The sequence below is a fragment of the Cavia porcellus genome, unplaced genomic scaffold (genome assembly GCF_034190915.1).
Source record: "Cavia porcellus strain 051 isolate PalLab524CR breed Dunkin Hartley unplaced genomic scaffold, mCavPor4.1 scaffold_23, whole genome shotgun sequence".
In the NCBI taxonomy this organism is placed as follows: domain Eukaryota; kingdom Metazoa; phylum Chordata; class Mammalia; order Rodentia; family Caviidae; genus Cavia; species Cavia porcellus.
This window is the reverse complement of record NW_026947506.1, coordinates 56,320,477-56,345,978: the sequence shown is the minus strand read 5'-3', so window position 1 is coordinate 56,345,978 and position 25,502 is coordinate 56,320,477. Positions and strand designations below refer to the sequence as shown.

The following is a 25,502-nucleotide window of genomic DNA, read 5'->3' as shown; positions in this document are numbered from 1 at the left end:
ATCTGTTGCATGGGGAAAAAATGCAGGACAACAAGAAATGAATAAGAGCAGAAACAATGATTAAACAGAGTAAAAAAAAATTCAGGGGTGGAAAAAAGGCCTGTGCCTGCATATGTATCATAAGTACTCTCCGTGGCCAGACATGACGGCACACGCCTGAGGCCCCCGCACTCAGGAGGCTGAGGCAGGAGGACCGCTATGAGCTCAAGGCCAACCTGAGCTACACAGCAACACCCTATCTCAAAAAGAAAAAAAAAAAAGGGCTGAGACCCAGGCAAAGTAAGAAAGAGGACCATTCTACCCAATAGATGAGTTTTAAATAAAAGGAAAAAAGTATAAGCCCCAGGGAAGGTGAATAAAATGGAGTGTTCTGTAAAAGTAATATCTAAAACTGCCTTCAAACTTCTTTGCTAAAATGTAGAAAGCAATGCACGATTATTAAAAGTATTTCCAGGAATGCGCTCTGCCTACTGTTTCACTTAGAAGGCTGTGTCTGCCAGCGGTCATCTATTGCTTGTCTTCCTGATAAAAGGAGAGAGAGACAGAGACAGAGACAGAGAGAAAAGAAAGGAGAGGAAAAGCAAAGAAAAGAAAGAAGAGGGAGTGGACTTGGTTTGGGGTAACAATGAGTCCAGGTCCACTGGCGAATCACTGAAGACCTAAGCTTTATTTTTAACACTATCTGTTCCATTTTCCCAGTCTTTCTTGCAGCTAGTAGTGAGCATGTGTTTTTGTGCTGGCCACTAAACCTCAAAGAGAAAACTCACTAGTTGTCTATTGACAAGGTTCCCCTGCCTTGTAATAAAGAGAACCATCATTAGAAAAAGTGCTTTTCGCTGTCACACCCGCCACATTCCAAATGGAGGTCAGGTGCCCAAACTGTAGCCCTCTCACAGCCGGAAGGCAACGTGGTTTAAGAGGAGCTCCCTCATGCTGGGTGGTGGAACGGGAGACAGAGGTGCAGAAAGCTGGGAAGACATCACCGAGTTCCACCCCTGCCTTGATTGCCCACTTCTGAAGTTAGACCTGTATCTATATGTAAGCTACTGTTAGGTTCTCCTTCATGCACAACAAGAAGTCCCGAGGATATAGATGCAGTTGCCACTCAGTATCCCTGGGGAATTGGTCTCTAGGCCACTGCAAGTACCAAAAATTCATGAGTGTTCTAGTTCCTTATATAAGAAGTAACACACTATTTGCATATGTGGTGGTTAAAGTTAAGTGTGTCATCTTGATTGGCTTGGAGCTGGTTAGAGCAGTAGGAAAGCACAGTGGGTGGGTCTGGAGGATCATGACCTTGGGTCTGTGTCTGGTCTCTGGCTCTGTTTCCACATGCCATGAAATACAAAGCTTTTCTCTGCCATGCTTTCTGCCGCGCTGTTCTTGCCTTGGAGTGAGCCAGTCATGGATTGTTATGGCTTATTAGGTAACCGGATGTCCCCTTAAAACCTTGTGTGCTCACAGATCATGGGTGTGGAATATTAAATTAGTCCACGATGGGTTTGTAGCTGGGTGATGTGGGGAAGTAAAGCACGGTGAGAAGAGGTGGGTCACTGGGCATGGCCTGTGGTGTACATCCGTCCTCCTGCCTTGATTCTGCCATGCTTACTGGACTGTTTCTCCTCGGCCATGCTGCCCTGACTGGGAACCAGCTGATGATGAATGGAAACCTCCACACACTGTGAGCTAAATATATTTCTCCTCTTTAAATTGAGAGTATCAGTTATTATGTCTTGGTGATAGGACACTGATGGATACAACATAAAACCTAGGTGCATCGTCCTAGATCTTAAATCATCTCTAGATGACTTCTAATACCTACCTACTATGAGTTAATGCAATGTAAATAGCTATTATACTGGACTATTTTGGAGACAATGATAAGACAAAAGTCTGCACTGTTCTGCAAAGATGTAATTCCTTGAATTTGCTGTCGACTGCATCCACAGATCCAGAACCCACAGGTACAGAGTATTGATAGGAAAAACAAAAAGAGGAATTCTGTCATCATCATTTTATCATTAGGGAAATGATATTCTAAACAAAATTAAATATGCTTCCCCAATGAAGGCTTTAATTAAACTAACATACAGTGTGAGTCTCTATGAAATGAATTGAGAAGGAGCAATTCTATTATGAAAAATGTTTGATCACTCATATGATCCAGCTATCTTATTCTGGTTGTATAACCAAAGGAAACAAAGCCAGTGTACCAGATACATACCTGCCTGTCCACATTTATTGAAGAACTACTCTCAGTCTCATTACCTATCAACAGATGAATGCACAAAGAAAACTTGGTAAGCATACACAGTGGAATACTATTCATCCATGAAGAATGAAGTCCTGTCAGTTGCAGACAATTAAATGGAACTGGAAGACATTATGTGAAGTGAAATAAGCCAGATGTAGAAACACAAGTAATACATGTTCTCTCTCATATGTGGGAGCTAAGGGAAATAAAAGGTGACCTGCATATAGAATAGTGATTACCAGGGAGAGGGAAGGGCATGGAAGTAGGAAGGGGCAAGGAGCATAGAAAAAGACAGGTTGGATTTCATCCAGGGATGCTGTACCATATATGGAAATATCACACTGGGCCCCATTAATGTGTGCAATTAATATGTGTTAAGAAAAAAGAACTGTGTTCCATTATAAAACACTGATGTTAAAATTTCATGAGCCAGTAACTTCATAGTTTAATGCTACCAGCAAAGTTAACTACAATGCTTTCAAATATGCAAAGGACTTTGTATTTTCAGTCAGTTTAACAAAATATAGAAGCTGAGCACTGGATAAAGTAAAGAAGCTTAGCTGGCTCACAGCTTGAAGGAGGCTGAGAATCCAAGATGAGGGGACCCCTCAGTTTGAGGGGAATTCCTGTAGCCGCTCTCACAGCAACATGGAAGATCAGCAAAGCAAACGGCCACATAGGGATGGGGGAGGGCAGTCATGAGGCCAGAGAGGAAGCCAAAGAGACGTCCTGGGCGGGTCTGGCCTTCTATGCGCTCACTCGAGAACTAGACAGTCTGCTAGGCCAGCATTAACCCCTCCGAGGCGGTGCCTGTGCACTCTCATCACCCCCAGCTGGAGCCCAACTCCTAAGCCAGCCCCCCACATCTCACAGTTGCCACCCTGGGCTCCGAGCTTCCAGCACACAATGCCTTCATGCATGCTGAAATCACATCCACAGCATGGCAAACTTAAAAACCATCTCTGTGTAGTTATCCCCAACCCATAATTAAAAATCAATGTTTTAGAAAGATCTCCAGGTGGGGTGGTACATGTATGTAATTCCAGGACTTGACTCTGGGAGGCTGAGACAGAAAGATCACAAGCTCAAGGCCAGCTGGGCAACTTAATGACTAAGCAAGACTCTGTCTTGAAACAAAGCAAAATAAATTAATGAACACATAAACAAAAAGGGGCTGGAGATACAGCTCAGTGCAAAGCCTCTGGGTTCAACCCTCAGTGTCATGAAACAAACAAACAAACAAACAAGATAAAACAAACCAACAAAAGCCAATCTCCAGCAAACTGAGAGATGAATTATTATTAATAATTCAAATATAAGAAATTGGGAGTATAAGGGAAAAACAACATAAATTAAACTGTCTAAATGTAAGTAAAACTAACAGTTATACATGTGAATGCAAAGCTAAAGACAAAGACCAGAACTATTCTGAAAAATGATTAGTTAATGCTTAAAAGTGATTGCTTAATAATAAGGGGCTTCAGGTCCAGGCCTAAAGGACGCTGCTTCTCCCTGCTTCTCTCTGCTTGTCTCCACCAAATCCAACTCCAAACCGTGAAGATGATGTGAGAAGCAACCAAAGGATAACTCCCAAAGGAAGGTGAACTAGTTTGGGACCCAGTCCTGGAAGAATGACACATGGGAAAACTGCCTTACATCACTTCATCTAGCAAAAGAAGGTAGCTGACATTTTGGGAGGCTGAGGCAGGAGAATCACAAGTTTGAGCCCAGCCTGGGCAACTTAGTGAAACTCTGTTTTAAAGTAAAAAAAAAATTTTAATGAGCTGAGATATGGTGCAGTGTGAAAGCCCTAGGTTCAATCCCCAGGACCACAAACAGAAAAAAATGAAAGGAGTTGAGGTCTGACATTTCCTATCTCCCAACCCTGCAAAAGAAGGCAGTCCAGGGGGCTCATTCTCCCCCAGGTTGGATGACAGTTCCTCAGATAACACCAGGCAAGCCCACACGACAGGGAAGCAGTATCTACTAGAAACTCTGCTAACGGTCACACCTAAGGGAAGCCAGCTCCTTCCCTGGTGGGTGTGAACTTACCGCACCCCAAAACTCCCATAGAACAGGACGGCTCCAACAAGGTGGACTCCATCATAACAAAGAGCCCGGCCCAGCAAGCCTCAGGCGCCTGCCCAAGAGCTGCAGGCTCTCTTCCATAAGAAGAGACTGCGAAGATCAGGATGACCTCACCACTTCTTTCTGCCCCTTTGCAGCCCCAAAAAGGACCAGTGAGAGCCCCAGCTGTAACAGATGATCCAAGCAGACTGAGTATCATCACAAAGGTTTGGTGAAGAAGCTGCCATTGGAACGATGGTGCATATAACTAAGCCAGGACCTGCGTGCTACACCTAAGCAGGGCAGGTGTCTAGTAGATTACATATTTAAATAAACAGGTGTGGTGAGCATGCTTGCAATCCCAGCACTCTGGGAGGCTGAGGCAGGAGGATTGCCTGGGCAAATTTGCAATTTAGTGAAACCCTGTGTAAAAATTTTTAAAAATTTAAAACAGTTGGGGATATTGCCCAGGGTGAACAGTTCAATTTCCATTAAAACACACACACACACACACACACACACACAGAGATTTAAATAGAATCGACTAATAAATGAGCCTAAGTATCCACAATACAGTAGAAAACACCCATTTATCAAGAATTGAGAAACTCCCAACTAGAATGAGAAAAGATGCTTTACTGAAAGCAACACCAGATAAATCAGAGGTTGGAATTACCACCAAGGATTTTAAAGCAGCCATCATAAAATTGCTCCAATAATTATTTACAAGTTGTTCTGAAAGAAATGACAAACAAGGAAAATCTCAGCAAAAAACAGAAGTTATAAAAAAGAGCCAAGCAGATATATAGATCTGAAGGACACAATAGTGGAAATAAAAAAAAAAAAAAAAAAAAGAAAACCGAAAGTTCCCTGGATGAGGCAGGAGAGATGAAGAAATGACAGGTTATAATCAGTGTGTTTGATGACAGATGAGGAAGATCTGACCAATATGAACAAGAAAAAGCAAATAAGCCAACAACCAAAAAGTTTCAATAGATCCTCAGGGACCTGTGAGACTAAACCTGCTCCAGTGTTCACTGGACTCGCAGAAAGAAAAGAGATAAAAAGTCATGTGGGAAAAATATTCAAAGATGTAATGGCTAAAACTGCCCAGATTCTGTGACAAACATGAGGTGTAATCAAAGAATCTGGTGAATGTTTAAAAAAGTGTAAATGTAAAAAATTTATTACGATAAAGACCAGCTGCACTTAACGCCCCTCAAAACAGCACCCTGCACTTGAACACACTCACTGGACGGCTCGCCCGCTTTCTGAAGCGGGTCTTGAAGTCCTCTTACGTGAGTGTCTTCAGTTGCACCGTCCTGGCCTCTTTGATGCGCTGAACTGATTCAGACATTTACCTTTCATGGTCACTGTGACTCTGGGGAAGAGCCAGAAGTTGCACGGTCTCAGATCCAGTGAATAGCACGGAGCAGGACACACAGTAAGGTTTAAGAGCCCACTTTTCTACTGGCACTCAACAGTGGCGTTCACTGTTTTTTTGACCACACCTCAGAAAGACATTCAGGAAAGAGCACTTCTGCAACTGCTTTGCAAAGCAAGAATGATGGGGCAAGTGTGTTTGAAGTAAGAAAGAGGATTCTGAGGAGAATTAATGGCAACCTGTCTCTTAGTGAAATAAACCTTTAATTTTTAATTTAATTATTCACTGTTTTTGGATCACATCTTATGAATTCAGGAAGCTTAACAACTCTCAAACAGAAAATAATCCAAATAAATCCATCCCAAGCACATGAAAATTAAACTCTGAAATCTGTAAAGTCAGAAAAATTCTGGAAAGCAGCCAGAAAGAAATGATGCATTTCCTATAATGGAAAAACAACTCAAATGACAACAGATTTCTCACTTTAAATCAACAAGGACAGAAGCAAATAGTACAAGAGATTTCAAGTTCTGGAGAACTGTCAACTATGAATCTCATATCTGGTAAAATTATCCTCTAGGAATGAGGGGAAATCAAAACATCTTCAAATGAAAGAAAGCTAAAAGCATCCATCCCTATCACACAACCTTAAAGACCACCTAACGGAAGTTCTTCAGATTCTTGCAACACTAAGAGGAAGAGCAGATAAAAGAAAAAACAAAAAGAAAGGCACATAAAATAGACTGCGACTTTCTTCATGAATTTAAGTGGTTGAGGTGTAAATTATAACACCACTCAATGCTCAAGACAATGCTATTTAAGAGTGGTAAAGTGTCTTAGCCCATTTGTTGCTGCCGTAACAGAATACCTGAGACTGGGAAACTTACAAAGCACAGAGATTTGCTTCTTACATTCTGGAGGTTGGTAAGACCAGGAGGATGATGTTGTAGTGTGGTACAGATGTTTTGCCCCATAACCCAGAGAGAAGGCAGTCACGTGGAAGGAGATGGAAGGGGAGAGGGTATCCATCCTTCCAAGGAACTCAGCTTGTGGTAACTGATCTGCTAAGGAGACAATGGCCTTGATCCATTCCTGGGAGTGGAGCCTTCATAACCTAATCACCTCTTAAAGGTCCCGCGTCTTAACACTGGCCATTAAATTCTGACATGAGCTTTGGACGGATGTTCTGAACACAGAGGAGGGATTTAATCCCTAGTAGCACATTAAGGAAGGAAGGAAGAAAGGAAGGAAGGAAGGAAGGAAGGGAGGGAGGGAGGGAGGGAGGGAGGGAGGAAAAAGAAAATAAGAGGAATGGCAGACTTAATTTAAATGTAATTAAGTACATCTATCAAAAACAAAACAAAACTGAAGCAAACAGAAGAGACTCATTTCAGATTTAGCAACAGAGGTAGGAAGGAAAGCGATACATCCTGAAAATATTAATTTAAAGAATCAATGCTAGCTATATTAATATCCAACAAAGACTTCAGAGAAAGTTACTAGACACAAAGAGGCACATTATATCACAGTGAAAAGATTAATCTACCAGAGAGATAGATGATTTTAAATGTGGACATGCTAAAGAACAGCCTCAAAATACAAGAAACAAAAACAGGTAGCGCTAATAGGAAAAACAGAGAAGTCTAATTACTGTCGGGGACTTTAGTACCCTTCCTTCCCAGAAATGGTAGAACTACTGCGGAGGTCATCAGCCAGGAAAGGGGATCAACCAGCAGGTTCCACCTGATGCGTCCAGGGACAGGAACAGCACACATGTATTTTAAAATGCTGTGGGCGGACCATTTATAAAGCCACAAAGCAAACCACAAAGGTACGTATCATTGAAGTCACAGAGCGTATTCTTTGATCACAATGGAATCAAACTAAAAATCAGTAACAGCTAGAAACCAGAAAAATCTCTAAACACATGGAGACAACAGTACATTTCTAAATTTATAGTTCAAAGGAGAAATCTCAAGTGAATAACCAGAGAACTGAATGAAAGAGAAACTCCAGCAGCATTCAATAAGCTAAGTTTCTATCAAGAGACACTAAGAAGACAATGACATTTTTAAAATCAATTCCTGAAGCTGGCAGAAAGAAGAAAATAATAATGTAAGGGGAAAAATGAAATTGGTATAGGAAAATGGGAGAGAGAAAAAAATCTAAAAGGGAAAAGCAAATTCTTTGAAAAAATGAATAAAATGGGCAAACTGCTCACAAGGAGCAGTAAAATGACAAAAGACAAATCACCAGTATCAGGAATGAAATGGGATATTACAGCATATCCTACAACCTTTACAAAAATGATCAGGGCATACATACTACCAATAATTCTATACTCGGAAATTTAACAGTTTAAAAGAAATGGACAAATTCACTGAAGAAAAAAATCTGACTAAACCTCAAGTTAAATACCTAATTAGAATAGTGCTATAACCATTAAAGAAATTGACTGTATAGTTTAAAGGCTTAGAGAAAAAAGAAATCCAGAGGTTCAAATATCAATTTTATAAAATTTCTCCCATAAATAGAGGGATACTTTTCAATTTACTTTATAAGCCTTGATAACAAAACCAAACAGTACCCAAATAAGAAAGAAAGATAAAAATAAAGAAAAGAATGCAGAGAGCCCATGACGGTCAGCTTGTGACACCAGCTGAACTGAGTCCCTGTGGTGCTGGGTGGGCGGTCCTGGGGACTGTGGCCAACAGCACAGAGAAGGGAGGGTGGTGAGCTGTTGATTCTCCTGGAGAAGCCTGTCACACTGGCTTTCCTGAAATGAATTTAGCTGTTCTCATCCTTGGAGGAGCTTGGGATTTTGCTGTTGCTGAGGATGGCTGCAGTTCTCTAGGGGAGCTCTGGTCCTCACCATGAGCATCGCTTCCTGGCTCCAATGCAAATCCGTCAGTCTGCTGGCACAGCTCCTTCACCCCACTGGCACAGACTTTCTAGCTTCCGCCACTGACCTTTGGGCCTTCCCAGTGAAAATCCTTCATACAGACTGACAGAAGACATTGTTGGGGGCTCTAGGCCTCCAGCTGGACTCATGCAGGACATTTGCCATGGGCTGCAGATTTCCAGCTGGACTCATGCAAGGCATTGTATGTGGGATCCGGGCCCTCAGTTGGATTCTTTGGGCTGTAATGCGTGGATAGATCTCCTGGACTCTTCTGAAGCATTTGATTTTTTGGGTGAATATTATAAAACAACCCTCTAAGTTATATGTCCTGTGTTAGATCTATTCTCTTGCAAACCCTGACTACAACAAAGCACATCTTTGTGAACTTAGATGTAAGAAACATACCAAAATACTAACAAACTGATTCCAAAGGCATAGAGAGGATTACACACCATGACCAAGTAATGTTCACCACGGGTGTGCAAAATTGGCTCAGCAGTCAAAAATCGATCAATGTGAACTGAGGGTGCTCAGTGGTACAGCACCCTGCCTTGAACACACATAACCCTGGGTTTGATCACAGCATCCCTCCCAAATAAATCAATGCAATTACTATTTCATTAGTCACAAACTAAAGGAGAAAAAAGTCATATGTTCTTATCACTTGTGACAAAATGAATGAACTTCAAGCACATGGTGTCAAGTAAAATAAGCCAGAAAGACAAATACCAAATGATCTATCTCACTATACATGAAATCTAAAATGTCAAAATCATAGAAGCAGAGGAGAATGGACATTATTAGAGACTGGAATGGTCTGGGCTTTGTGGAGAGGTGCTGGTTAAAGGATACAAAATGTCAGGAGGAAGAAGTTCAAAATAGCTGCTCTATAATATGGCGACTCTAATTGATAGCAATGATTTGTATTACTGAAAATGGCTAAGATAGCACATTTTGTATTGTGTTACCATGCCCCCCCCAAATACTGAGTAATGAAAATGTTAATTAGCTTGATATAACTGTTCCACCACATATGCCTATATAAAACATCTTGTATACTCTGAAAATTCTTATTTTTCAACTAAAATTAATTTTAAAATGATCAAGAAGTAAAAATCAATTAAACTTCTATTTGCTAAAAATGAACATGTTATATTCACTCCAAAGAAGACGAACTATTACTCAGTTAAACGTTTGTCAAAAAAGCAAGGAATCTGTGCTGAAAATTATAAGAGGTGGATAAAATAAATCAGAGACCTAAATAAATAGCTAGAGACATATTATGTTCGTAGACTGTGACAACTCAGTACTGTAATGAAGTAAATTCTCCCAAACTGCATCTATAATTTTAATGCAATTATTACCAATATCCCAGAAAGTTCTGCGTGCACATAGGTAAGCATCTTCTAGAATTTGTATAGAATAGCATAGCCCTAGAGCAGCTAAACTGATCTTGACAGGAAAGAATAAACTAATAAGTATAGCTTTCTTGATATGAAAGCTTAATATATAGCTACAGTAATTAAACCAACATGATATTGGCAGAGGGATAGACACATAATCAATGGAGCAGATTAGAGATGCTCAAAATAGACCCACATTAATGTAACCAGTTTATTTTTGACAAAGTTGTCAAAGCAATTCAATGAAGAAAGGACATTTCAGCAAACTGTCTGGAATGAGAGGGTATCTCTAAACTTTGACCTGGCTTTATACCTTATCCAAACATTAACCCAATACTGAGCACAGACTTAAATGTAAAACTTCTTAGAGACCGAAAAGGAGTTGGAGGAAGGGCAAAGAGGAAAGGTGGGGGAGGAAAGGGCTTGAAAATGATCAAGATACGATGCATGCATGTACCAGGTCCTCCAAAGCGACTGTGATTTTTATGTATCACAGACACACACTAATAAAAACCATGAAACTTTTAGGAAAAAAAGACACAATATCTTTAGGCTCTAGGGTTTAAACATGACATCAAAAGCACAATCCATGAAGGGAAAAAATGAATACACTGAACCAAATCAAAATTAAAACCTTTTGGTTTGTCAGACCCATGTGAAGAAGATGAGGAGATCAGCTACGTATTGGGAGAAGCTGCGTACAAAGGTGTCTCACAAAGAAGATGTATTCAGAACATGTCAGGAATTCTCAAAATTCAACCATAAGTCTCCAGTTAGGATTGTACAGAAGACAGCAACAGGCACTTCACAGAAAAGGACATATACAGGAGGCAAATAATCACTGGGAAAGACTAGCCACCCACAAAATGCAAATTAAAATCCCAATGACAATATCGCTCCACGTAGACCAAAATGGCTTATTTTAAAAAAGAAAAATAAATAGTGGCAAAATCTGGTGAGGATATGGAAAAATGGTATCTCACTCATGCATGGCTCTGTGAGAATGTAAACTGTCACCATGACTCTGGGAAAAATTGGAATATTCTTATAAAAGAAAAGATGTCACCACCATGCAGTATAGTAATTGCAGTGAAAGTCATTTGTGGTACAGAAATAAAAACATATGCTTCCATAAAAAACTGCACACAACCAGGTTTACTCGTAATACCCCAAACTTGAAGTAGCCCAGATGTCTACCAATAGCTAAATGGTACGATTAACTGTGGTATATGTAAGCCATGAAGTACTACTCAGCAAGGAAAACATACTGATACAAGAACTTGGATCACCCTCAAGCATATTATGAACTTAAAAAATCCATCCCAAAGTTACATACTGTAGGACTCCATCTATATAAAATTTTTGAGCTGATTTAGTTTTAAGGATGTAAAACACAATCGTGATTGACAGGAAACAGAATGGGGCAGGATGGGGGTGTATTTATAAGAAGGTAATAAACCTGTTTGGAATCCTGATTGTGGTAGTGGATGCACAAACCCTCATATACACAATAGACACAAGCAAATTGTAAACATACACCCACACACGAGTACAAGTAGGAAATCAAAGATGGGCTGGGGAAAGCCAAAGACAATAGGCAGATGTCACCAACACCATCCTGGTGATGAGGGTGTGCACACTGAGCATCCCTAATGTGAAAAATTCACAATCCAAAAGCTCCAAACTCCAAAACTTTTTGAGCATTATAATGTTCAAAGTAGAAAATTCCTCAGCTGACCTCATGTAACAGGTCACGTCAAAATGCAAGTGTGCTAAAAATAGTATCTGAAATTCTCTTTGGCCAATGCTTGTAAGGAGCACATGAAAGATGAATGAGTTGTGAGCTTAGATTTGGGGTCTTATCCCCAAGATATCATGCACATACAACCTCTCCAAAGTTGGAAAAAGAATACTGAAATCCAGAATACTTCTGGTCCTCAGTGTTTCAGACAGGAGATCCCAAGGCTGTGCAATGGCTTAGCAAATTTTTACCACTGGGGAAGACGGCAGAGTGTTTGTGGGATCATTCTGAGTTATTTCTTAGAACTGCATATGAATCCACAGTAATTTCAACAAAACCCATCAAAGCCATTACGGAAGGTTGGAAGTGAATGAAGAAAGTAAATATAGGCCAATTTTTCTTTTAGGAAAAGGCAGAAGGTTTCACATTAAGACAAATACAATTCAAATATATATTTCACAAAGGTAAAGGCAATCAGTAGTAAAAGGATTATAACAAAGACACCTATCCTTTTAATTAATTTAGGGGCTAAAACATACAAAACAATCAATATGGCAAAAGACAGAAAACAAAAGAAATAGCTTAAAATCAAAAATACTAATATAAGAGCACTGAACTGTGAAAAAGCTCCTGCTATAAAAGGATTGCTGATGGATTAAACCACACTATTAAAAGACCAACTCTCTTGTAAAAATTAATCTGAAAGTACAATAAAGAGAGGGAGACCTAAAAAAGTAAAAAAGATTTTTTTTTTTTTGGTACAGAAAAGGATAAATATGGACATACTCAGTAAAAACAAATAGAAAGCAAATGAGATCGGGTTAGTATTAATATTAAAGAAAGAACATTCATTCAAGACAAAAATAGTTCATTGGCCAAGAAGCGTATTGATGGGTGTAAATGTAATAACAGATTAGTTACATCAGTGCTGCACTTATATTTGGTGAATAGTTCCTTCAAAACAAAGCTTATGTCTTCTCAGTGCCTCACTACTCTGGCCCAAGCCATCAGCTTATCTCCTGCACTCCGGAAATCATTTCCTAACTGGGCTTTCAGATCCATTCTTGCCCCTGTTTCCCCAAAGAGTAACCAGGAATGTACAGCGGTACTTCAGTCCACGAACTTTATTCTCCCCATGATTCCAGTTGCAAACTGAATTGGACAAGAACTGAATGAAATTTCCCCGTAAGGTCAACATTGAACCTCATCAATGAATTTGATTTGGTTCTCCCTACCTGTGAGGTGTGGCAACATGGCCAGCTTCTGGCCAAGCATATGACTTCCGGCCAATGGAACACAAGTCGAAGTAATGTTTGTACCTTCTTAAAGATTGCCTTTCATTCCTGGTTGTCCTCTATGGCCTTATCCACTCTAATGAACTTATGAAACTCGATGTTATCTGACATTATCTTGTTTATTATTCATTAATCTGAAGCTCTTACTCTAGAATATAAATTCCACTAGAACAAGAGACTTGTTTTCAGCCAAAGTCTTCAAACCTGTCTATTGTTCCATCATATTCAAGCTCTATCCAACCATGAGACTTCCACAGGCATCTATTGAATGGATCAGTCTACCAAAGAATGACAGACAGTACCAAATGAACACAACAAGCACATAAAAAGAAAATAAAGAGAACTGAACCACACTTTAATATGATTAACCTGAGATAGAGCAGGTAGAGAACTGAACCACACTTTAATATGATTAACCTGAGATAGAGCAGGTAGATATAAAGTAAACCAGGAAACTCAAGACTTTAATATAATTATTTTTACAAAAAGGACATAATGGATAGTGATACAATTCTGTCTCCTACAGATGTGAAAACAGTCTATTTAACCACCATATTATACTTGCTAAAATAATACAGATTGATAAACAATAAATAGACACAATTAGCAGTGCAAAAATATTGCAGACATTATGTGACTACTGTGCAAAAACTAAAAAATTAATAGGCAGGGTTTAAATAAAGTATTCAATAGTATCAACTAGTGAGTGAAGAAATACAACTCTAGATCCTATAGTAAGTAATAATATTACATATCTGAATCACAAGTTGGTAGTAAAGCTATTTTATGCATAGTTGAATTGCATATCTAAGTTCTTTAATCAATGAAAACACTAATAGAATTATCAGAATTTTGTAAATAATCACAAGAAGCAGAGAAATGGAAAGGAAATAAAGATAAAAGCTATAAATGGCAGAATAGGAAGCAAGAATAAGAAAAGAATTATTTATTAAATATAAAAGTTTATTTTCTCCAAAAATCACTAGAATAGACAACCATCTGGCATATCAGATTCACACAAAGGAAAAAATTTCAATTAAGGGAAGCCACAATAACAATGAGAATACTTGTAATGAGTCTAAGTAATTTAGAAGGAATTGTTAACTTCCTGAAGATAATATAAATTTTCAAAAAAGACTGAGGACAATTAATGCTTAATGTTTATGAATGAATTGTCTCAAAAAATAAAAAAGCATCACCACTAGATCAATGCAGTTTATGAATTATCCTGCCCAAATTCAAAGTCATAAGCAAATCCCATACTGTATAAAATTATTGTAGATCACAGAAAATGACAGAAAGTTAATAAATGAGTCTTGTCACAGTAGGGATAACTATGTTTCAAGATCTATAACATTTATTAAATTTGCAGGCCAACCTAGTGAGGTGGCTCACACCTGTAATCCCGGCACTCGGGAGGCTGAGGCAGGAGGATCACTGCAAGTGTGAGAGAAGGCTGGGCTACAAAGTGAGCTCAAGGCCAGTCTGAACTGCACAGTGAGACCCCGTCTCACACACACACACAAGGAAAAACCCAGAAAGTTTGGATACCCTACTTATTTATGAGTAAAGATCAGAAAATCAAAATTAATGGCAAATCAAATTTTAAAATGGCATTATAAATTCAAACTACACTAAGAAAATGATCTTTCATGAAAATTAATATTAGTCTGAGGAATATAAGTATTATTCAGTATAAGGAAATTTATTAACTGATATTAACATATCAGTCAAAGCAAGAAAAATCATGTAATCTATTGTTACCAAATTGAGGGGCTTGTCCAGTTTCTTTACGTCCCAAGCAAAGAATCAGCAGGACACCCAAAAATAACAGCAATATCAACGATTTAGTTGAAAACAAAAACGGAAGGAGGAAAAGTATACTTCAGGGGTAGGAAGAGGCTGTGAGATGCGCTCACAGCTCTAAGGGGGCCTAGTGCTGCATGAGGGTTTTAAATCTTAGGATCAGTGTGCAGGGTGGGATTGAAGCTTTGGTCTGAAGGGTCCTCCAACACTGAGTGGCTTAACTTGGCCCTTTCACGGTGAGTTTTTTACGGCCCTTGGAAGAACTGTCATGGCATCCAAAGCCCAAGGGGAGACGACATCAAGCCAGCATCACCAATAACACGGTAATCAGACATGAGGTTGGCCAAGGATTGCAGAAGACCAGACTGGGCCCAGGCCTGAAGACACGTGGTGTATAAGGTAAGTTACCTGGCCATCTTCTCCCTTTGCATTTGGACCTGGATAGCCAGGTTGTGGGCTAATGTTTAAGTCAGAAAGTGGACATAGTCCCAAAAAGTGGGCTCCACAGTGGACTGCTCCTCCTTTCTTTTCCCCACCATTTCTTTAGCTACTGTCTGCCCATTTAAAAAGATTTGATAAGGGTTACCCTACAGTCACGATTTTGTTTGGACTTTTTTTCTCTGAATCAAAGCCAGGATCCATGCAGGTTAAGCTGCAATTTGTAGGCAATGTCACTGCACACACAGAGAACCTAAGAAAATCAACTGACTGTTTTTGTTCCTCCAAATTCATATACAGAATCCTAACCACCAATGCAATGGTACCAGGAAGTGAGGGCTTGGACAAGAGATTAGTCAGGAGGTGGAGCCCTCGTGAAAGAGAGTGGGGCCCTTACAAAAGTGGCCTTCACATCTCTCTTGCCCTTTGTCCCGTGTGAGGGTATGAGAAGTCTGCAATCCAGAAAAGAGTCCTCACCAGAACCTGATCACGCTTCCAGCTCTCAGAAGTATGAGAAGGAATTGTTTATTGTTTCGATGCTATTGTATTTTGCTACAGCAGCCCAATCAGACTACACTTGCTAAAGATGAATTCAGTAGAGCAACCAGATAAAAATTCAAATTCCAAAACACCTTCTTACTCTACCAGTACAAAGAAGTTAGAAATAGATATTGAAAAATTAAAATACTATTCATAATAACAAATTTTAAAATAGGCACTGATATTAAAACCTTGACTCCAATCACTCTTTTTATTTTGCTATTGAAACAGTTGTTTTATATAACGAAACAGACCACACAGCTTAACTGGAGAAATTTCACAAAATACATACAAACTAGTAAAAGAAAAAATTTGCATTCATGTTTCATCCAATCAATAATATAAGTACTTTCAGATTTATTAATTTTCTCCAGCTTTTTCTCTCTATGAATACAAGTAGATATATAATAGATGATTGTGAATGACTATAAAAGAGTATATAATAGATGAATATAAATGAACGTATAGTAGATATAGAATAGCCATGTAATTATACTGTAAATTCAATCTCTCTCTTGCTTTTTTCACTGAATATGAAGTGGAAGTATTATTTGTAATAAATGTATAATACTCCATCTTTATAGCATCATCTTTCTGTATTTCTAATTTTATATGATACATTCCTAGACATGGACTTCTTTTTACATGTTTAAACATGTAAAAAGGTTGTGGCTAGGTATGGCCGGATAGTTTTTAGAGAAGTTGTACAATTGATATTTGCACCAGTAGAGTCTGAGCTTGCCCAGTGATCCCACTGTAACAGCACTGTGTATAAAACTGTGGCAGGAGATGGGTGTAGATGAGGCTCCTGCACTAGGCAATGCCAGACCAAACCAATCTGGAGTTTAATCACAGTAGCTGAGCTTTTGGTTAATAGAGGGCCAATGGCCAATTTTTATATTTAGTTATTTTTATTAGTGTGTATTTATAGTACACAAAGACTACATTCACCATGAAGAGTTGGTGCACATACATACCACATCTTAATTTTTTTTGCTGTCCCCTCCCCCCTCCCCTCCGTCCTGCCATCTCTTGGTCCCCTTCTCATTTGCAAAAGATCTATAAAATGTGACTCAGTTTAACTAGTTAAGCTATAACCAACTGGCTGGTTGACTGAAGTTGTTTTCCAGGCCTTTCATTTTTCTATAAATGCTTTCAGATCTTATCACTGGTTGGCTTCCTCAGAATCTGCTGTGGTTCTGAAAGCTGCCCAGTTCACAAATTGTATATTTGTTGTTTGTTTGTTTTGCATAAATAAACTTTACTAAACTTAATTGAGCAAAAGAAATTTGCATTTAACAATGGATTTATTCTTTCCCTATCTGATAGGAGAGAACTATTATTCCATTATTTTTCAGTGGGCATTGCTTAGATTCCTGGTGAGGAGGAACTGTTTTAACGTGCTCATTGACAGTATCTCTCAGTGGTCCCTGGTTCCCTCTTCTCTGTCACAAGTTTTCATGTTGCTTTAGAAATGCCCTTTACTTACCCTGTTATGTCAGTTGCCATATTCTCGGGTGTTTGTTACCTTTTTTAAAATATTCTTCTAATTTAACAGCTTAGCTAAGTAGTTCTGTTTATTATCCTTCCATTCCTTTAATGTTCAGAAAGTCATTCCTGTTAAAAGGAAAATTCCTCAGGCCAAATAAGCTTCCTACGGTTTATCTGAGCAAAGATAAACAAAACAGGATTTATCAATCAGGCAGTTCCAGAACCAGGTTGTGACTGTGCCTGCCAACTGGAGACAGTAGTTGACCAGACAGCATTTATAGAAAAATGGAAGCGAGCATGGAAAACAACTTAATTGGCTACAGTGCAGTCAATCAACCATTTGGTTACCACTTTGGTTAATTGGCCCAGGGCCTCCTGCAACCAGCCAAAGCCGAATTCCTGTGAACAGTGGGCCCAGGGCAGGTCTCAGTTGTCATGTAAAAATTTTACTTAACCTTCTTCCCTAGAAATTAACTCCATTCTGACACATAATGTCCTTACCATTTAAAACCAATTAACACTATAGCATTATAGAGACTAAAGATCAATTACACTTAACAATATACGGGTACAACTATGTTAAGTGAAATCAGACATAAGCTTGCATTTCTTATGGTTTCTCATCTATAGAAACTCAAAGTATAAAGGATTTAAAGGGCAAAATAAGATATAGATAGTAAGAAATAAGGAGATAGATCTTTTGCAAACGGGAAAGGATTAAGAGATGAAAGTGGGGAATAGAGGGGAGGGGAAGGGAAAATAAAAAGAATTCACATGTGTTGTATACACACCCAGTTCCCCAAGATGAACATCGTTATTACATACGGCAAACATATAACTAATAAAAAATTTGTTTAAATACTGATAAGAGAAAGTCAGATACGATGGCACACACCTGTGATCCCAGCACTCTGGGACGCTAAGACACAGCCCTGAAGACTGCAAGTTCAAGCCCAACCTGGGCAACTTAGCAATTTAGTGAGACCCTGACTCAAATTAAAACATAAAAGAGCTGGAATGTAGCTCAGTGAAAAGGCCCTGGCTTAAACTGCCCAGTATTGGGTGGAAAATACTGTGGATAAAAAACAACCCAAATTACCAAACCCAGCAAGCAGACAAAGGCAGAATCACACAGTAAGTTGGCGTGGTCTGCCCTCAAATCAGGCTTCTGAAAATCCTGTGAGTTTGTGGCTCTCAGACTTCTCCTGGGCTCAGGGTCACTTAGGGACTACAGAATCCCAGACTGCTGAGGTTGCTGGTGGGGCGGGGCAAGGCCTGAAAATCTGCATTTCAAACAAGTCCCAGGGCTACTGTTTGGAAACCGCTTTTGGCTGCAAGAGCCAGCCCCCTACACTCCTTGCTTCATGCTTAGTAAAATCACTACGGGATTCAAGAGCGCACTGTGAGTCTAGCAGGCCCTGTGGCGGGCACTGCTGCTGAAAGCGAGCTGTCTTCCATTAGATTAAGAACGGAAGAGTTCGGATCCATAACTGCGACAGACTGGGACATTGACAAAAGACTGCCGGGAGAACAGTCCTGCTGGTGCCAGACATGAAGAAAGACGTGCTACCAGAATGTGGGGTACTCTTAAAATTAAAAAGAGAGAGAAAAGGAGAAGGCGAAGGAGAAGAGAAGAAGGAGAAGGAGAAGGAAAAGGAGGAGAAGGAGAAGGAGAAGGAGGAGGAGGGAAGGAAGGAGGTAAGAAGGGAGGGAGGTGTCCTCGAATTTTCTGGGTCTTGAATACATGCAACAAATGCTTTGCATGAAGGAGTGTTATTTCCTCAATTTTATTTGCTTTTTCCTGCAAGTCTTACAAATCATCAAGTCACTGGGGCAGGTAATCCCCAGTTATAGAAATGAGGAAATTACAGATAGTAACAGATACTTGATTATGTTGCAACTTTTTCCTTTTTTTTCTTTTTTCCTCCAATTATGGATGTGACACATGCTCATTGCTGAGATTTTAGAAAATACAGAAAAATGTGTTCAACCATCATCCTACTACACACAGAGTCACTGTTAACATCTGCTCTATTCCCTTCAGGTCTTTTTATGCTTAACACATTTGGGATCATATTATACCTGCAGCTTTGTGAGTTTCTCTCTTTCATGTCGTGAACGTGGAGTATAAAGTATGCTCTGAACTTTCCACGAGACAAGAATTGCAAGGCCAGCTCTCCTGCGTGTGTCTCAGCCATGGTCATGAAGCCAGCACGGCAACTGCTCAGGCAGAGGCCTGAGCTCCCCAGGTGGGGAGGCCTGGCTTTGGATCACGGCACCAGCCATGAGTCTAGGGCCAAAGCAGAAATGGAGAGCTGGGGAGACACAAGACCAAGACGAGAACGAGGGATGCAGCCAGGCATGGTGTTACACATCTATAATCCCAACACTGTGGGAGGCTGAGCCAGGAAGATGCCATGTTCAAGCACAGCCTGGGAAATTTAGCAATTTACCGAGACCCTGAAACAAACTGAAAAAATCAAAATGGCAGAGGATGTAGCTCGGTAAGAAGGCCTTGACTCAATCTCTAGCACCTCAAAAAAAATTGGGGCTAGAGTAGGGAGACAGAGGACATCCTGGAAAGATTCCTGGGTGGCAGCTGACAGATCTGCGGTGTGTTCTCCCCCTGAGGGTGAGGAGTGGAAACAGAAGAGGTCTTGAGCATGTCTGTGGCTTGACCATCGGGGCCCAATGCCAGCCCTTGACCCAGACCAATCCGGGAATGGGTGAGTCATTCGCATTTATGTTAGGATAATTTACAGGGCCCTGGACACTGCACACAGCTGAGAGGTAAACTCACTGCTGCCATGGCAGCTGGAATTCTGGTTCCCTGGTCCTAAATGTCCCGGGCACACAAAAAGCCCAGAAAAGCATCATGGGTTTCTTGTTTCCACAGTCATTCCAACACGCCCAGCATCCTCTCATGAATGCGTCCGTACAAACGTACTTCATTTCTTAAAGAGAACCTCTAAATCAGCAGTCTCCAAGAGTAAGGCTTGATTGTGAAAAAGGTAAAAATGTGATCAGAAGCACCCAGTTCTGCAGCACCATCCTGGGTTCTGCAGCACCATCCTGGGTTCTGCAGCACCATCCTGGGTTCTGCAGCACTGCGCTGGCCCAGGTTTCAGACACAAACTGCTCCCAGCTGCGCGTAGGACTCATTTCTCTCCTCCTTCAGAGGCAAAGAATTTAACAAGTGCTGCTGGCTCCTGGTATGGGAGAAGCTGTTCATTCTGCTACGATCCTCGCTATTATCCTTGGCATTGTCTGTGGTCCGTGACCTCACTGCAGAACAGGGCTGCACTGCTCCGGAGGTCAAGGAGGAGGACATACAAAAGGCCACTGTGGGAGCTGGGTAAACTCTGTGACCCAGTAGCAGGGCCCTCTCCTCCCCATTAGGGGCATCTACCCCTTCTGGAACTGAGGTCCTGGTGATTAGTGCCCAGAAACGATGGAACGACAGTGCCTCTGAGGAGCCCACTTCTCGGCAGTTACTATCAATCCACAGCATCCACGGGCAGGACCGTGTTCCCCTGCCCTGAATCTATGCCTCTTTACCCCTCCCCTTCCTTTCTCCCTGTTGTCTCGATAGAGCAAGTCCTAAAGCCAACTCTAAGCACAACTTCCCATTTCCCCTCTCCCAATATCAGTACAGTATCCACAAACACACAAAACCTCAGTACATAAATACATGAGAGAGTCTGGAACTGGATGGCAGGAACCAGTGAGCATCACACACAGAGGGCTGAGTGGGGCACCGAGCATGGCCAGGAGACCATCTGCTTTGGGGAGGGAGCTATAGGTGTAGCTAGATGCATCTGCCCTTCACAGATACCAGCCCCCTGCAAAGAGGAAGGAGCTCATGATTTTGGGGCCAGCACTATGTGATAAATAGTTGCTTTGTTTGTTGGATTGTTTGTTTTGCAGATTTGATTTGATGCTGTTTTGCCCTTGGCAGTGCAGGCTAGAACAATGGTAAGGAAAGAGCACTGGAAAAGATTTAATTAGGAAGATGAGCAGTGCCTGGGAAGATCACTTCTTAGTAACAGGAACCACTGCATTGGTCATAGGTTTCTGCTGAGGCAGGAAGAGTTCAAAGCCCAGGGACATTGAAAAGCTTGTGACAGCAAAGTGGAGGGAGAAGCCCAATGACAGAATCTTTACCATTCCTGGCACCCAGTCACCCCGGAAATGTCCTCAGTGATCTGGCCTCCTGGTATTCACCAGCGGGTTGTCTCCACCCACATGGGAATGATCTGGTTAGCTAAGAGGATACTGCAGAAATGTTGTACTTTGACTTCCAAAGCAAGACCATAAAAGTCATCAATCCTCTACCTATTCCTTTCTTGGGCCATTTGTTTGGAGAGAAGCCAGCTGCCATGACGAGAGGAAACCCAAGCAGTGCTGAGGAGAGAGCTACATGATGGAGATCCCAGACTTCCTCTGAACAGCCAGTGTCGCCTTACCAGCCATGTAGCGAGCCACCCAGGCACGTCTTCAGGTGACCATAGCTCCAATCAGCCCCTTGATGGCCACTTCATGAGACACCCCAAGCCAGAAACCCTCAGCTAAGTTGCTTTCCAATTCCTGACCTACAGAAACTCTGCTACAAAAGCAAATATTTATTGCTATTTTCAGTCCCTAGATTTTGGCATAGTGTATTGTGCAGCCATATATCACAAGTACACCTTCCAGATGCACCTGTCTGTTTGTTTCCATGGAAACCTGAATTTGACTCTGATGAGAGGCTTGCTTGGGTCTTAATATCAAATATCCGCTGCCTGGATATCACAGGCAGAAAGCTTCCTTCTGCTCTTCTTTCTTATACTATAAGCTACTGCTGTGGCTAAGGAAGTGGACGCTCACATGCAGAAGTTTTGTCACATGAGTGCATGCGAATCTACGTACACACAGCTTTCTTTTAAGATCACTCAAACAATGAGAATACAAAGATCACTGAAACAATGAGAATACAAACTTTTTTCTAGAAAGGATCTCGGTGATGTTTTATGCACTGTTTTTGTCACTGTCTCTGAATGGGTGAGCAGTAAGGGGAAGTCAAGGGAGGCCGAGTACTGAGAATTAAGGGATGCGTCTGCTCTTGCTTGCTGGTCATAAAATTCTGAGCCTGCTGGGCACCAGCAAAAGAGAAAAGGTACAGCCCCAAGTCTGCCTTCCAACATTTGTTTAAATATTTCAGGTTGGCGTTTTCTCCCTCTGCTCTCTTTTGAGCATCTCGTTTTCCACCCAGGGTGAGGATGGTCTTTGATAAGACAAAAACACAGATAATTGGTGAGCACAGAATCACGTCCAAATTATGCCAGAGGCAGCCACTACAGTGAAAGAGAAATCTGTCCTTGTCCTCTGGACGCTGCACTGTGAGGAACATGGAAGATGGGTGTAGACTGGGTACCCGCAGTCCCCTTCTCTCCATGATGGCGCCAGGAAGAATGCTGAGAGCTTGGGCGGCCTTGGAGCATTCTTTTAGGCCAGAGTGGGCCCAGAGGGTGGGGCAGAGGGTGGAAAGCATCTCAGAGAATAGAGGGCAGCCAGGGTGGGAAGTAATTTGCCCTTCCAGAGTGGACCCAGATGGAAACCACAGAAAACATGCATAGAGGGGGAGCAGCGTTTCTCCATCATCCTGAAGCCTGCTCCTTTTTACTTCTGCCATAGTCTGTCTGCCCTTCCAGTGGCTAAGGTTCATCAAGGCATAACTGAAGGGCTATTCTATGTAAGCTGTGAAGTATTCTCATCCCACAGGGAGTAGGGTCCCAGAGACATTCCAGATCCTAACATCAGCTCCAGGAGACAGCGTTCCCTGAATGCGCATCAGCAGTGTGGAGTTCCTGGGCTCCGTCTCACTCTCCCCATCCCAGGATGACTGCTGGAGGGCGTCCTGGTTCTGCTCACCCGAGTTCCTGCAGCTTCCCCCCGTGAGCTCATCCTTGCCTGTGACTTCACCCACTGCTCCCATGAAGCCCAAATCGGGGTCTTCAGCCCTGGCCTCTTGCCAGCATTGCAGCCCTGAGCAAAGGCAGCTACCGGCACTTTCCTCCTCCTGCAGGGGTCCGACCCGCACTCAGCAGGTTCAGTTTAGAATCAGCCCCACAAAGACTTGTTTGCAGCCCATGCTCCTCGTCCTGTCTAGCAGAGCAAATGGGAACTCTGGGCTCTGCTTTGCCTCTTCTTCACAGTCCTGAGTCCACTCTGCCTGGGAGTCTTCAGGTCTTTCCTTCATGGTTTTAGCCAACCACAGCTTGTGCTTGCCACCTCCATCTCTTTTCAGACTCTCACTTGTGACATATCGTGGATGCCCTCTTTTCCCCCTCTACAGCCCACCCATATTTCAAGGTTCAAAGCAAGTAGCCCCATTTCCTGAGGGTTTGTCAGAGCCTTGAAGTCTCTATTTTTCCTCCTTTCTTGAATTCCTATTCATTCTACTGGGCAAAATAGTTCCTGAGAGCTTGCCATGTGCTAGGGCTGAGACGGGACTATGACAACGAAGTCTAGCATTCAAGGAGATTACAGTCTAGGGACGGTCACAGTCAGTGATCGCTTCGTTATTTTCTCTGTCTTAATGGTGTTTCCCCGGTCAAATTCTTAAACATTCAAAACTTAAGTGCTTTTTGTAATGACCAATAGAGTACAGAGTTATAATAAGTTCTTACTTAATATTTATGGCTATATGTAAGATGACTATTTAAGTAAGAAAAAAGGTACAAGCCAGGCATGGGGAAGTACTCCTGTAATCCCAGTACTCAGCAGGCTAAGACAGGAGGATCGTTGCAAGTTTGAGACCAGCCTGGGTTACCAAATGAGCTCAAGGCCAACTTGAACTTCATAGCAAGACCCTGTCTCAAAAAGATGACAAAAAAAAAAGAAAGAAAGAAAGAAAAGAAAAAAGAAAACCCAAAAGGTACTCCAATTCCTATCTAGGTTAGAGAAATATCATTAGTACAGAAAAAGATGTGTCAAAAAATTAAAGAAACCTTGCTGTGTTTGAATGGTCTTTTACATATCTAATCAGTAACTCAATTTAACTTGGAAAATGTTGATAACAATAACAACCCATTCCCCAATCCCATAATCATGAAATAAGCCCCATTTTAAAATTAGACAACAAATATGAAAATGATCTCATAGCATTTTAATAATTAGAATTGCAGATACGAGGAATCTCCTCAGAGAATTTTCACAAGATAGGAAGAGAAGCACATTGAGAAACATCGAATACGAATTTTTTGATAATACCATTTTGTCAGTTTAAGGGCAACAAAACCCCAACCCAGGGGGCTACCAGGCATCACCTCAGCAAGGACCTCCTGGTGACAGGGTCAAGGACAAAGCAGACTGAGATAGCATCACTGTACCTTTTCACGCATCCCCCAGGAAAGATGATTTTTGTGAATCAAAAAGGGAAGAATCTCCTTCCTCCCAACTCCAGAATTTTTGCTATCAAGTAAAAAATGGAAAGCCATTTCACTCCTCCAGACCTTAAGAGAGTGTAGTACAGATGCTTTGTTCAGAGGACCTAGTTTGGACTTTAACTTAGACAAGGAATTACCGTAAGAGTGAGGGTAAGCCATTCTAGTCCAGAAGAGAACGTCATGGGCTGAACAGAAGCCCAAGAACTCAGTCAGTTAACTCCACAGTGCCACGATTCATCTTTAAAAAAGTCTCACTTACCTGCCAGAATATGCTATCTATTGTGTTTCCGAGAAAACCATCACGCCCTTCTGAAGACACCAGTTTGGGCCCAAGAATTGTCATGAATTCATCAAAATCCACCTGGCCGTCCCCTGGAAGGAGAAGACATCAGCATGAGTGGAAGAGCAGTGGAACCTGACTTGCGGAGCCCAGTGCAGCATCTCTGTGCTCTTCTGTGCGCACGACCTCAGTTCATGAAGGAGACCCGGCAGCATTACTGAAAATTGTTCAACATTCTTAAAACGCCAAAGAACCACACACAATAAAAGGAAACTGCTAGTACATCTAATATCTCAAATTCCTGTCTGTCAGTACAGTCACACAGCCCGTCACAGCATTTTGATCAATGACACACTGTCTATGCTGCCATGGACACATGTGAGTATAATGGAGATGTAAAAACCTCCATAATCCAGTGACAGCATAGCCACTGGACTGTCAGTATACTCTCACTGATGTTGTTTGTGGTCAGGC

At 41.3% G+C, this 25,502-nt stretch overlaps 1 protein-coding gene across 9 annotated transcripts in view; it reads right to left on the bottom strand.

Annotated features, from left to right (window-relative positions):
• The window catches only part of Caln1 (calneuron 1), a 530,573-nt gene that overhangs the window by 159,486 nt on the left and 345,585 nt on the right, over positions 1-25,502 (bottom strand). For all 9 annotated transcript variants that reach the window (XM_063234472.1, XM_063234470.1, XM_063234477.1 and 6 more), the window contains one exon: positions 25,008-25,120. In XM_063234472.1, coding sequence (XP_063090542.1) covers positions 25,008-25,120 — 113 coding nt within the window. The remainder of the gene's footprint in view (positions 1-25,007; positions 25,121-25,502) is intronic.